A 15,363-nucleotide genomic window follows, 5' to 3' on the forward strand; every position below is an offset into this window, starting at 1 on the left:
GCATCACAGAGATTGCATTTTGTTTCTGACTTAAGACATGAATATAATTAAACCCCAGATACCCTCACACAAACCAATTTCAATTGAAAAGGAATTTATATAAATTAAACCCCCCCAATTCTCCATTTCCTAGTTCACAATTTTTTACATGCAAAGAAACTAAAACTAAGGACACTAGTAGTCTAGTCTAGTACACCAAAAGGGGAGCAAAAATTGGGTGGGCTCAGTCCACATGGACCCTACTCGGAAGGACCGAGCCCATGAACCCTACTGACTCGTGGGCCCCACCTCCACTGGGCCCCACCCCCAACACTACAGCCTTCCCGCCATTTTTGACCGTTGCCGCCGCCGGTTCAAACACCTCCGCCACCCACCGCTCCATCACCTCGTCGACGAAGTGCCCCGACGCCGCCGCCAGCGCCGCCGCCGCCTCGCCGTCGACGCGCAGCTCCCGCCCGCCGCCGTCGAGCCGCCCCGACAGCCTCTCGCGGACGGCAGCCGCGGCGCCGTGGTGGTCGCCGTCGAGGGTGACCACGCGCGTGGCGATGGACTCGAGGAGGAGGCGGTGGTGGCGGTGGTGCGAGTGGCCGTGCTCGCCGGAGTCGTCGACGCCGCCTTCGTGGGTTATGTCGCTCGGGACGCCGTCGTCGTCGTCGTCAACGTCTCCGGCGTCGTTGTCGTCGTCGTCGTGGGCGAAGAGGTTGAGGTTGAGGTCGAGGCTGTGGCCATTGCCGGCGCTGCGCCGTGCCCGTGCGCGCTTGCGGTCGCTTGTTGGTGGTGAACTGGTGGGCGTCTTCCTCTTGAGGTCCCCGGACGGCGGCGACTGCTCCGACGTGTACAGCCGTAGGCTGATGACGCCGCTGACCGCCGCATCGGCGAGCTTCGATGTCGTCATGACGACGACGGAGCCCGAGAGATCGAGCTCTTGGCCGCCGAACTTGTCCTTCAGAGCGCCGCTCCTCGACGCCGCCACGAGACATTCCACGACGTGCTGCGGCGCGCGCTCGACGTCGTCAACGACGAGCACGAGTTTGTTGCCGCCGGCGGCCGCCGCCATGGACGCTCTCGCGACGACGTCGGAGCGGAAATCGTCGGCGCACCCGAACTTGTTGGGATCGGCGGAGACGACGACGACCCGATCAGCTGAGCCGCAATGCGTCTCGGCGATCACCGCCGCCACCCGGCGCACGGCGGCGTGGTCGCTCCCCTTCAAGAGCAGCCAGACGCCGGCGCCCTTCGTCCCGTTACCGCTCCGGGCGCCGGCGGCCACCGCGTCGGCGATCTCCGCCACGGCGGCGCGCTGCCACGGCACGTTCTTGCGCAACCTCCGCTCCAGCTCGCGCGCCGCCGCGCCGTCGCCGCCGCCGCCACCGGAGGACGACGCCGAGTCCGAGAGCGGGAGGCTGCCGAGCGCGAGCGCCGTCGTCACGTCCTGGCACTCCGGCTCCCTCAGAGAACTCAGGGACGGCAGCGCCGCCGCCGCCGGCGGCGACCACCGCAACGCCTCCATGCCCAAGAACCCCGCAATGCTCGGCTTGCCGCCGCCGTTCGGCAGCAAGCAAGAAGCTGACCACCATGGGAGGAGGCTGCTTGGTCCATTGCCATAAGTTCCAGCTCCAAACGACTGACCTGAGCATGGATCGCCGCCGCCGCAGAGATGAAGCTTTCTGCATAGCCTACTCCATTTCCTCTTCAGCTCGATCAAATAGTTCTCCTAAAATCACACAACCAAAATATCTCAAACATGAATTCCCCTCACTTTCACAATGCAAATTCCAAGAACTCTAAATCAAAACCTCTTCTGATCGATTCACATCTCTGTTTCTTTGTCCTACCTTGGGTGGCTCCGGCACGAGCCAGCCGGGGAGATTACCGGCGGCGCGCGGGCCCTCCTCGTCGGCGGCCGCCTCCGCCTTCACCGCCGACGCCTCCCTCTCGTAGTTGTGGCTGCACTCGGTGCAGAGTACCAGCAGCCTGTCATCCAGCTCGTCCCTCGCCGCCGGCTCGGCGGCCATGGCGACGAAAGGGCTAGCACGCTGCTGCTGCTGCTGCTGGTGGTTGGTCGCCACCATGGCCTGCTGCACAGGCTCTCCATTGCTGGACACATGAACAGTATCAGTTAGTCTTAACAGTAGTACAAGAAAGTGAAACTCAGTTTGAAATTTGTTTCAAAATTCCCCAAAAATTGGAAAATGATACAGAACGGTATCCTCTTCGGACGGGACGACCTGGTACCTTTTGATACCCTATTCGGACGGATGATACCTCTGAGATATCGCCTGATATATGAGGTATCATCTCTTTCGAACGGGATACCGTCCGTCCTGTAGCATTCTGAGACTAGGAGTGCATATAAAAATAACTATAGCAGCAGGTAAGAAATCTAGTGTGAATCTTTATCAGAATCCTTTACCCTGAACCAAATGTGACTTGATCTTGTGCATGAGAGACGCATCATTGCAAGGAAAAGGGCAAAAGACAGCAGCAGCAGCAGCAGCACTGGAATCAGGCTGTGATGCCTTCGACTACTAAATTAGTGTACCATTTGTACCAAAAGGGGAGTGTTTGCGCCACTGTTTGCTGCATCAGAGAAAAGCCTTTTTTGCCGAGCAGAAACTGTCCAGGATTCAGATGGAATCTCTGCAACCCCAGCAGAGCCAAAAAAAGCCAGTACTACCACTACCACCTCCCCACATTCCCCACGAACAACCATTTTTCTTCTCCCTCTCTGAAGCCTGAACCTAAGTTTTTACTACAACTACTACTACTATCTTCCAGCATGCAGAATCTGAATCTTGAAAGTATGAAGAAGTCTCCCCATTAATGTGAAAAATATGCTTCAGGCATTTTTGTCAACCTGTCATAATAGCTTACAAAAAGAAACTGTTCCCTAAGTCCTAAAAATATAGCAAGCTCTACCCTTCAAAGTTTGTCTCAAAATATAAACTCCTGTAACTATTTTCTGTTTTCAACAAATTACAACATTTTTATGCACCCACTCTCAACTCGATCTTAATTGGTACTAAAACTCGGATGAATGCTTACATTTTAGGACGGAAGCAGTAAGCACTAATAGTAAATAGATGGATGTTCAGAGAGATGGTTCTTGCAACATCTGATCTGAAATCCTGGACAAAGTGGTCCTGCTAGCTGTTCCTATTCCAGACAGCAACACATCACAAGCAGCAAAGCAAATGCTAAGCATAGCTGCCTGCATGCCCAACAGTGAGCTAACCACTGCACTCTGATCAGCAGCAGCAAGGGAACAACAAGCTACTAGCAAGAAGAGGAGCCAACACAACAAAACAACACCAAGCACAAGCAGGAGGAATGGACAGCGAGAGTGTGAGTGCCAGAATCAGGCTGCAGGGACACATGCAGGACAAGGGAATGAACAGTAGGTGTTCGATCGTGTCATGGCGGAGGAGGAGGCAAGAGCTCACCTTGTGGTGGCGACAGCGTGGAGGTTGTTGAGGGCCAGGCCGGTGCCGGCGCCGGTGGGGACGACGACGGCCTGGAGCGCCCACGCGGACTCCAGCGACGGGCGGCGGCGGCGGCATCGCATGTATGTCTGGTAGCTCGCCGTGGCCACGAGCCAGACGCGCCCGCGCGGCGGCGCGCTGGCGCGGAGGTCGCCGAGGAGGCGGCCGAGCTCGGCGACCATGTGTTCGACGGGGCTGTAGGACGAGGCGGTGTTGTGATGGCCCGCGCCGTGGTGGTGGTCCTCGTCGAGCGCCCAGCGGAGGTCGCCGACGTAGACGACCAGGCCGCCGCGCTTGACGGCGTCGACGCTGCGGCGGAGCTCGGCGGCCTTGGCGTCCACGTCGGCGCGGCTCATGAGGCGGACGTGGACGTAGGAGAGCTGGAGCTTGAGGAGGTGCGCGCCGGCGAGCTCGTCCGGGACGTCGCCGCCCTCCAGCCGCCGCAGGAGCTCGCCGGCGACGGCCTCCGCCATTGACACCGAGTCGCCAACCACCACGGGGTTGGTCCGCCTCCCCTGCTTCCGCACCATCACCTCCAATACCGCCCTCACGTCCTCCTTGCACGACGACGGCACCGCCATGCCCGGCGAGCTCAAGAACGGCGCCGGCCACAGCATGAAGCCGCCGCCGACGCCACCGCCGCCGCCACCGTTGCCGCCGACGCCAATGCTGGGGTCGAGGAAGAAGTGGGGTGGGATGGCCGGCGGTGGAGGGGATGATGACGTGGACATCATGAGCGCGCTCTCCTCCTCGAGGTTGCTCTTGACGGTGGAGCTGGAGAAGCCGGCCTCACGCATCACCCGGCTCACGCTGGGGTCATCGAGGATGGAGATGATGAGCTGGTCCAGCTCGACCTTGATGGCGAGCAGCGGCTGCTGCTGCTGCTGCGTCGAGGCAGCCACCGGCGGCGGCGGCGGCGGAGGAGGAGGAGGCTGCTGCTGGAGCTCGACGCAGCCGCGGCGCTGGTTGGCCTGCGCGCGCTTGAGCGCGGCGACGAGCGCGTTGGAGAGCGTCGGGTTAGGCTGGATGAGCGACGACGCGAACGGCGGCGCCACGGCGCCCGACGGCGCGGACGACGACGGCGGCGGCGAGTGCGGCGCGGAGGTGGGCAGGCGGTTGAGCGCGACGTTGAAGCAGAGCTCGAGCGCGCGGCACTGGAGCGGGTGCGCGGCCACCGCCACCGCGGCGGACGGGTGCGACCGCAGGCACGCGCGCTTGAGCAGCCCGTACGGCGGCGGCGCCGGCTGCTGCTGCGGCGCATGCGGCGGCGAGCACGCCGGGCTCAGCAGCGCGAACGCGACGTGGAGCGGCGTGACCTGCGCATGGCCGCGGCGTCGCGCGATGCCGAGCGCGAGCTTGAGCACCGCGGCCGCCTCGGCGGTGAGCGACTGGTGGATGGTGTACGCCCCCGCCCGCATCGATCCCTAGCTCACCACCACCCCCACCCCCACCCCCCCACACCAATCCAACAACAACCAGCTCGCCTTCTCTTCTCCTCCTCGACCACGTCGTCTTCTTCCTGACCTCTCGCCACCACCACCTTTGCAAGCTGAGGCAAGAAGCTCACTGCCACTGACTTCACTAGTTCACTACTACTCCTTTTATTCAGTTTCACTCAAGCAATGCACTAGTAATCTACTACTAGTAAGGCAGCTGCATGCATGAGTAGCTAGCTTGTCTTTCTGCAAATGCTTTTTTCTTTATCTTTTTAGACTGCATTTGCATGGCAATGGCCAATGGGCAAGATTCTCTCTCTCTCTCTCTCTCTCTCTCTAGTATGGAGATGTAGTAGGAAGAAGGAGAGGGGATTGTTGGTGGTTTGTTTGTCTCTTTATCGAGAGGATGTGCGTTTCGTAGCCGCGTCAGCCTTTGCTCCCTCACTCCGGCCTCGGCTACTCTCCCTTCAATTCTCTTTTCTTCTGTGTCTCGTGTTCTCTTCTGCCATAGCATACTACTATGCATTGCCATGGCGATGGCTTTGGCATGCAGGCATGCATGCGGCACGTTTCCTTTGCGAATTAGGCCATGCATCGTCGATCGTTCGTTTTCAATTCAACAAACAGCTGCTGCTGGCTGCTGCTGCAAATGCTAATGCATGCACAAAGTGCAGGGGGTGTTCCCCCTCCTGTTCTATCCATTTTGCTTCTCCGGTTTAGCACGTACTCACCCTCCCTATGTACCACAAAAAATGGATTTCTATAATCCCAATGCAATGGTAGTAGTAGATGAAAGTACCTAAGTACCCAGTGGTGGAGCTATAAAGGTTTTTAAATCCGGGTAAACTTCAATATAACTAATATTTGCTATAGAAATTTTATTATCAATTTACTCATCAATATTAAAATTTAATAGAGTTTTTTGGCGGCGAGCCTGGGCTAGCTAGGCGTTGGCTCCGCCACTGAAAGTACCCCTTATCCTATCTTAATATAAAGTTAGAACCTACTCAATCCTAAAACTCAATGTTAAAGATGCCACATCATCATTCACTAACAATTATTACATTTTAAACATCTTACAAGCATGTTATATCATCTATAATTCTATTCTATAATTTATTAGCTTTTAAAGCTTTAAAATACAAGCATGTTAAATCATCACCCACATAATTCACATAATATTTCATCATTTTCTATAATATCCTATATACATGTATATTTTATCCTCACTTGGTTAATATTATTTCTCTCTTCTATCACTAAGCCATATCACATCATTTGTTTTTAGCAATTAGATGATTTATCTATAGTTCAAATTATATTCCTCCTTTCTTTTCTCATTAAGCTATATTATCTTAATTATTTTTAGCCCTTAAATAACTAACCTATGGTCCAAATTAAATCATCTCCCTTCTTTTCTTCTCTCATAAAGCCATATCACCTTACTTTTACATTTGAATTATTTAAATGATCATAAACCATATTAACTTATTTAAGATTATGTCGTCTAGCTATCATCCGTATTTTTTAACTTTTAAAGCAACATGCGGGTTCACCTAGATAATATAAAAATTGTATTGAATGGTCAGTTGGTAGGGGATTTAAGGGATTTTTTTATTTCGTGCGCTAAAGTAGGTAAGAATGTTGAATTTGGTTCTTTTTGACAAGGTTCAAATTCTAGAGTTAATTTATTTTTGACGGAGGTAGGGAGTACAAAATAATAGCAACATTGTTTTCAAAAAAGGGTATCCCTTCGGCCATGGCCAAGTTTAGGAATCAACTCTTTTAACTTCTTTTAACCGATAAATGAACTCTAGCTTAACTATAAAACCAGGCATTTCACACCGTACCTATATACATCACTATAGAAAACCATTTTGGCAAATAATCATTTTAGCTGTATAGGTGGTATAAAAGAGAATCTTCCATGGCAGTAAGCTTGGGCAGCCCACATCATATGTTTTGTCTATGAAAACTTATTCCAGAGGCGATTGTTATTAGTGACGGCCTCTACAAATTAGCTTTCCAAAGGCTGTCATTATTAGTAACTATCTCTGCAATGTCCCTCTCTTGCTTCTTGTTTATCAATCCCTCTCGAGTCTGTATCTCTCTGGCCTTGCACACTCTACGCCTTCCTCTCTAACGCCGGGGAACCGGCCTCGCCTATTCTCTCTCGCTCCTCGTTGGCTCACCCTTGATTAGTGTTCTCTCTCTTGGTCAATCTCTCTCACCAGATCCAAGCTTTTCTCTCACAACTTTAGACAAGACACCGCCAGATCTGATAGAGGGAAGAGGTACGTATTTGGCGAGAACGCGGGGGGGGGGGGGGGGGGGGGGGGGTGGTCATCGGATCCAGAGGAGAAGTGTGTGAGGGTGGCAGTGCTAGGAGAGGGGCAATGAGTTCACGGCTAACCCATCCCTCTTCCTTGTCTAGGTGGCAGCGAGAGATGGAGTGGGAGGGCGCGCGACAACCTCGGCTCCTCGATCCTCTACCTTGTGTTGGCAGTACAAGTGTCGACTGCCGGATTCGGTCTTCTCTTTCAAGCTAAGTTTCAATTTGTTCCTCCTCTCTCTATTATCCTATCTCTCTAAGCCTTTTCTCCTACATAGATCAGGAGGCTAAGTGGAATCCACGTGAACTCGTCCATGGAAAACTCATCCACGGCGGTGGGGGTAGATCCACGCGAGCTCATCCACACTGTGGCAAGCGGATCAATGCGAGCTTGTCCACGGTGATGGCGGACCATGGCAAGGTTGTCCACGGTGGTAGTGGGTGAATCGTGCCCATCCTTGATGGGAGTGGTATTGGCCTAGCAGCAATAGAGTACGGGGGTGTGCTGTGGTTCATGATTACCACGAGCGGACCTCTTAAGAAATTAAACATAATTTAGCAGGCTGTGAAAGTAATCGTTTAACTAGTCAGTAGCGTATAACATCCTATTATAAAAAGATGTATAAAATAGTTCCATGTCAATAAAAAATAGATTACTTAGGTGGTGTTTGGGAAGGAACCCTCCTTTCCAAACACTACCTTACGTATCAAAAGAAAAGTGCCGTTAAAAGCCAGGTTGGCTTGACCTTAATATGTAATATGTACTTAACTGACATGGCGGGTTGTTAAGGGCTGTATTCCGGTTTTATTGGTGAGAATCGATTTCTAAAGTTGGACGATGATTGGTACTGGAAATACCACTGGAATATTAATCTGAAATACATGCGAAGATCGTTATAATTAAAGGTATTCTTAAAACATGGGAAATATATACAATCATCAATTTTTGAGCCTTTAGGTCAAGCAAAGCTCGTGCTAGCTTGACCTATCAACGATGGGCTTTTCTACTCCCAGTTTGACCCAACTTTGAACACTCAGAGTGTATCCACTCAACGCCAAACAATGTCCATACGACCGCATAGGAGTTTATTTATTTATTTAAAACTATCATGCATGCTCCATCGGTTTGTCGTCAAGCAAACTATCAACAAAAACCAATGGAAAAGATAGAAAATATGTAATAACAACAGAATTTAGTTATGTTTTTTTACATTTTTTTTTGTAAAAAGGATGCATAGAAATTAAGTACTAAATTAATATATACTATAATAAACATATACTACTACATTTTTTGGGGCATTCCTAGTTATTATTAACCAAACACACACCGAATTATTTCATTGCAGTCGTATTTCACCATCCGTCTATATATATATTTGCGGCCAATTTTGGTGAAAATAGATTAAAATACACGAGCTCTACAAGAGTACTGTCGTTATATACGTAGTTCGATACAGTTACAAAGTTGCATGCCTAATCTTTGTTGGTAGTACTTGAATGCATATTCTCTTTTTCTTCTTTTTAGTGAAAAGAAGAGCAGCGCGTGATAAGGTGATCAGAACTTTAAGCGCCAGAAATTAGATGGCCTTTGTGTTTCAGGGTGTGCTCTTTATTCAAATACATGCACTAATATTTATACAATTCTTTATTTTGAAAAAAGGAACTTTTTTTGTAGCGGCTTTTGTGTTTGCAGTTTTTTCTCACTTTCTTGGTAGGGCAAAGCCAATAGACCCTGACCTTGGAAAAATGTTGGTCAGTATCTATTTTCTGGGCCTTTTTTTAATATTAAAATAAGTTAACTAGGTATGCATACTTAAGTGTTGCAAAGTGGGAACAAATAAATTTCGGTATTAATACTCTTTCCGTTTCATATTAAAAGTCATTTTTAACTTTTTCCTATTCAAAATTTTTCAAGTTTGACCAAATTTATAAAAAAAACTATAGCAACATTTTCAATACAAAACAAATATATTATCAAAATATATTCAATATTACATCTAATGAAACTAATTTAATATTATAGATGTTGCTAAATATTTTTATAAACTTAGTCAAACCTAAATAAGTTTGACTAGAGAAAATGTTAAAATAACTTATAATATAAAATTATAATATGAAACGGAGGTAGTATCTTTTAAATTTTTCATACATATAGGGTTTTTTTTCCTCATGCATATTAACTCTTTAGGAATTAAATTGGTTTGGTACTCAATAATGAAGTGTTCATTATCTTTTAAAAAATAATTTGACATGCGTCTCGTATAATTGTTTTTTTTTCTATACAATAGTACATCTTGATTTTATTTTTCTATTTTATTATTGCACAATCTATTTAATTTATGGAGAGAGCCGGCCATTTTTTTTCTGCATTTTATTACCTTGATCATAACCGTTAGTTAGGAAAGATGTCGCTCATTTTGATGCTAATTAACACGTTTCGACACAGGCCTAGCCGATGACAAATAAACTAACGTAGGCACAATGTACTAGCAGTAGACTGATCGAAGCCGTCATTAGCATCAACCATCAAGGTAGCCTTTTAATTTGGTTCAGACATTCTGCCTTTTTGAGGCTTTTGCTAAGGGATATTCAGAAACCGAGAGCTGGCTGGCTGGGCGTGAGAGCAAAAGCTGTACTGTCACTCAATTTCCAAAGGGTTGCCGAATTTGACGTTGTAATGGAATGTCTCTTTTTGTTCCCCTCGAAAGCACAACAAGCTCACTAATTAAGGAGCTGGTGGCATGGTTTAGTGTGTAAGTGGCAGACATCGGACAATGGTGAGATTGTACAAGATAAACTTAGGACAGCACACCTCATAGTCATCCATGAATGACTGGCCTGATCTTAAACAATAAATAAATTAATACTCCATCCAAATATATTAGACGTATTTTTTTAATTTCTTCTCTTAACATGTTTTGAATGCACGAATGCATAGAGACTATAAATACAACTATCTTATTTGAAAAAAACTAGAAAATAAAATATAATTAAAACTTTTTGGATGGAGGGAGTAATAACAACAACAACAATAACAATACCTAAGCTGTTTAGATGCCACTTTCAGAAACCACCACTGGAGAACTGATCTTTCATTGTGGTACTCAAAATCACAAATATCTCGGCTAGATTAAGAACTGGTACAAAATATGCTTTAGTACCGCTTCTAAAAGTCCAAATCCCTTACATTTTTAGTCCCGATTGATATTACCAACCGGGACTAAAAATACATCTTTAGTACCGGTTGATAATACCAACCGAGACTAATGTTGGATGATCTTTAGTCCCGTTTAGTAACACCAACCCCGACTAAAAAATTATTTTTAGTACCAGTTGGTAACACCTACCCGGACTAAAGATATTTTTAGTACTGGTTGGTGTTATCAACCGGTACTAAAGATTCCTCTAGGGTTAGTTTAAGAAGAAAACATCTGTATCAAAGTTAGATGTGTGCTGTAGGTGGGATCGTAACGTGCGTGAGAGCTAAGCTGAGAGATCTTGAGTTCAATTCCCACATCCCACAAATCTTTTTGACTTGGTATGTTATCTTTAGTACCGGTACTAAAGATCAAAATTTTTAGTCCCGATTTACTTGTCACTGTTGCTACAACCGGTACTAAAGGAGTTTCCAACCGGTATTAAAAATCTTTTCTTCACTAGTGAACGTACTATTTTGTTCTCCAGGTGAATGTTGTTTCATTTTAAGACAGTTATAAGGTATTGGCTTAGTTTAAAAAACTAAAAAAAAACCAAAAACATCGTTTTAATTTTTTTTGCCCGGCCTAAAGTTTTTTAAAAGTTCAACAATCTCATGTATTATTATGGATATCAACAACATATAGTCCATAAGATTAATCAGAGGATCATACATACAGATGATATAGCACATTCAACACACCAATTAGTAACCAACCAAGCAATCTCACGATAAGAGCGAACATAAGAGCAAGTTTAATAGTATAGCCAACTATTAGCTCCAAATCATCTATAGCCAATGTAATAGCCAATTCATACAATAGTTACTTACTATACTATTAATACCTGGTCCCACCTGTCATATGCACATTACGTCTTAGAGTCCGTGCTGCAGCTGGCTATAAATCTGTAGCTCGCTGCTCTTCTCTCTTCTTTTATCTCTTTAAAATATGTTTATGGCTAGCATATATATAGTCTACTATTGTACCTGCTCTATTGTTCTCTTTCCTAATATCATGAAACCAAAATTTCCTTCCATATGGTTCCATGGCCATCCTAAACGTACATCGACGATCCAACGGCCAGAAACAATTCTTTCGACGTGTCAGCTCCTCCTTGGATCTCTCTCTCTAGCTAGTGCACGTAAAATGGCATCAAATAAAGGCGAAAGAAAAAGAAGGAAAGTACCTAGGGTTAAGTGCACGGATGCCTTTCTAGCAGATCGAAAGGGGCGAGAAAAAAGCAAAAGAAAAGTGGAGTTTATTCCGGTGCTTAAGCCACTCCTCGCCTTTTCTCCAAGCTCCCTTCCCAAAGATATGAGCAGAGAAAAAGAATCTCTCGTTTGTCACTGCAGCGATCGATGCTTTGCTGCAGTAGTAGTGCAGCTATAGCTATTGTGTCATTGTGTGTGAGTGCCTGCACTGCATTGCATGCCTTAGCTTCCTTTTCTCTCAGTATTACTTGCTTTGGTTGTGAGAGTGTGTGTGTGAATGGCTATGTAAAGACTCAAACTAATCATGATGATGAGCAGGCACTTAGTTTAATAAAGCATGGTGTACTCATCTCCACCCCTGTGTCTTAACATGATCAGGAAAGGTTTTCCTGGCATGCTGTGTATATGCTGCTTTCTACTAGGTGTGCATGCAGGTAGGATTGCTGCTCTATCTGGTTTTATATTTTGCTGATGTGTTAAATGTGGATATGTGAGGAGAGTATTTTTGTTGATGTGTTAAATGCGCTAGAGGTAGCTATAATATGAGACGGAGATAGTGGTAGGTGTTGAAAAATATTATCTTCAAAAGTAAGACTCCAAATATTTGGGCAAACCAACCTAATTTATTTATGCTCCTAAATATATGCTGTTACAAACTTTTCTGCAAATTAAACTATAGGATCACTACTACAGAATCCCTAATAGGGGATGGCTCGTAGATACCGGTTCATTTAAAATCGGCACCTATTGACTTTTCCCACCTTTATGGGATAAAAAAAAAATAAAACCGTCATTTAAGCAACTATATATATCAGTTATAAAGAAAAACTGGTACCAATAACATATTATAAGTACCGGTTAATTAAAAACCAGCATCTATAATATATTATAGGTGTTTTTATAAAAAAAATGACACCCATGAAATCGAGTAGACTCAGGATTCTTGGCCTCCCTGATTAGCGCAAAGGAAGAGGGAGCCAAGTGGTCCTTATCCACTTCACCCCCTTCACCTTCCTCTCTTCACCCGTCTCCGCCACCTTCACCTCACTCTCTATCTCACCCATCTCGCCACTTCACCCGCCCCCTTCACCTCCCCTTCAGCCTCCTCTCCAGCGCTATCCCCACCCCCACTTTGGTGCCTCCCTCTATTCTCCTTCTGTAGAGTTGCAACACCTCCTCCCCTCTTCGTAGCTGCAAGCGGCTTCGCCGGTTGCAACGACAGGCGGATTCGGCGGCAGGGAATTATCCCGCGGGCAGATCCGACGGTGTCGGCGGCTCCTGCAGGCGGATCTGGTGGCGGCGGCTTCTGCCAAAGGCGGAGCTGGCGGTGGTGGCAGCAACTCCCACAAGCATATCTGGCGATGGTGGCGTCTCCCACGAGCGAATCCAACGACGGTGGCGATGTCTCTCCTCCTCTCTCCCACACTGCCACTACAGCCAGTCCTCCTCCCTCCTCTCTGCCACCTGCGGCGTTGTGGCGTCCACCCCCTCGATAGTGGTGACTCCTGAGCGGCAACCTTGGTGTCCCAATGAGCAATTTGTGCTATGTGAAATTGTTGGATATTCAGTTAAAATTTCGAGTGTTTATGATGTGTTGTTGGATGGATCGATGGTGATTTATGTTGTGTGCTTTAGGGATGTTGTCGGATCGATGGTGGTCTGGGTGTGATGGGGAACGGCTCGATGCATCGGCTCTTGCATTCGTGGAACATCAAAGGTGTCCGTTCCTAAACCGACACCTTTGATTCCTTCTCATTAGTGCCTCCTCCGTGGTGCCGGTTTGGAAATCTGGCATCTATGGGGGTTTTCCAACTGGCACACCAATGGTGTTTTCTGATCAATTATAAGTTGTGATAACGATGACTCCATTTGTCATCACTTGTACCACATTTCAAAAAGTTGTGATATTTATTCATGGCAGTGGTAGTGTTAAGAATAAGGGAAAGGAACAAAATAGAAACAAGCCTCGAATTTTTAGATGAGTTATTATTATTACTATTATGATGGAAAACTTCATATGACTTATACTAATTATGAAAGAATTAAAAAGCTAAGATGGCATGTGTGTTTAGATCGGCAATAAAATTTATAGGGTGTACAAGATCAAGGAGAGATGGTGACACAGATGGTTATACTGGTTCAGGCCCTTGGCAAAGGTAATACCCATCTCCAGTTGTATGTAGATTAGATCTGTATCAGTATATGCACAACACAACGTGTGAATATAACGTAGCGCCTAAGGAAATCCCCGCATTAGGGTTTCCGGCTCCGCCTATATAGACATGGGGGCGATCGGCTAAGGTTAGTAGGTTATCCCTTATAATCCAGGTACTGCCACCTAATTACATGGAATAACATCAATTGCCTTATCGAGGCACACACACACTACATGGACTTAGGCCTACCTGGCCCACCTCATGCTATGCGACCCAAAGGCCCAACCATAGATACTCGGATACCATGTCCCCCACAGCATGCATCCGAAATTGGAGAGAATATGTTTGTGTGAACAATGTAGTTCTTCTTGGTAATATTATGTGCAAAAATATGTTAAACGACTCATGTCGGGCTTGAGTCTTGGCGGGTGATCTCGCTCAAGCTTGGCTCATTAATAGCACTAGGTAGTAGTAGTGTGTGGGGGTGATCATTCATACAAATGTAGGCATGCTCTGAAATATCAAAACAATGGGCATTATTTAATTCAATAACCTTAAATTTAATCAACTGAAATAGGATATTATTTTGTCATAGACATCTGATATTTGATGGGTTATATATTATTTTTTTATCCTTTTAGAGGCAGAAAGAGGAATTATAAAAAAAATGTTTTATGGTGCTTGCAGGGTGTTGGTATTTCTTAACGACATTACTAGAAATATAATCCTCAGCAAAGGCGCAGAAATGTTCCAGGTATATTATGGTTATAGATATGATCCACAAGCGCACAGATATACCATTGTAGCATTTAACCTGGAAGTATTCCAATGTATCGTATTTATTTAATCCCAAGGGAAGATTGATAAGAGAAGAGTATGCTAATAATTTATATGTTACTTGTATAAGTTAGAGTCTAAGCAGGGGTTAACTAATTCAAGGGTAGAGTGACACGAAGAAGAAGAACTAAGTTCTCTCATTAAATAAATCGTAGGCTATGTGGAGAAAGAATAAGAAAATAATTCATCCTAATACTTCTAATATACAAGTATCTTTAATTTACACTCTCTAGTATACAATCATGCAGCCAATACCCCCAAACTATGCCTTCCTGGTGTTTCGAGAGACCACCCCTTGCCGATTTCCTTACGACAACCCATCATGGCCATCCAACCGAAAATGAATACAAAGGATTACCCATACCAAGAAATTAACTTAGGACTATATACTAATGTGGAGGAATACCTGTACTGAGCTGTCACCATCAGTAGCATATAACCCCAAATAATGATATTTAATGAACTAAGCACCATGCTTACATTATCAAATACTACTCTATATCCGCTAGCATGACATAGAGCAATCATTTGCACAAACATTATACCCACACCATTGCATATCTCTAGTAAGCTAGCTACACAATTATATTAAGATAAATGTAAAATAAAGTCGGTACTCAAATATTAAGAGTGAAGTAAAATACCGATATTGAAAAAAGAAGAATATTTCATTAATTGTATAAGTCTTACTAGAGAGAGAAGCTACTAGAGC

The 15,363-nt window shown here is 46.0% G+C and overlaps 1 protein-coding gene across 1 annotated transcript; it reads right to left on the bottom strand.

The window, feature by feature from the left end:
* On the bottom strand, positions 1–4,900 carry LOC127769407 (protein SMAX1-LIKE 4). The gene is made up of 3 exons (XM_052294994.1): positions 3,444–4,900; positions 1,836–2,097; positions 1–1,714 (listed from the first exon to the last, which is right to left on the bottom strand). The coding sequence occupies exons 1-3, from the start codon at positions 4,898–4,900 to the stop codon at positions 224–226; spliced, it is 3,210 nt and encodes a 1,069-aa protein (XP_052150954.1). The 3' UTR covers positions 1–223.
* Positions 4,901–15,363: the final 10,463 nt, after the last annotated feature.

Source organism: Oryza glaberrima, chromosome 4, assembly GCF_000147395.1.
Source record: "Oryza glaberrima chromosome 4, OglaRS2, whole genome shotgun sequence".
NCBI lineage: Eukaryota > Viridiplantae > Streptophyta > Magnoliopsida > Poales > Poaceae > Oryza > Oryza glaberrima.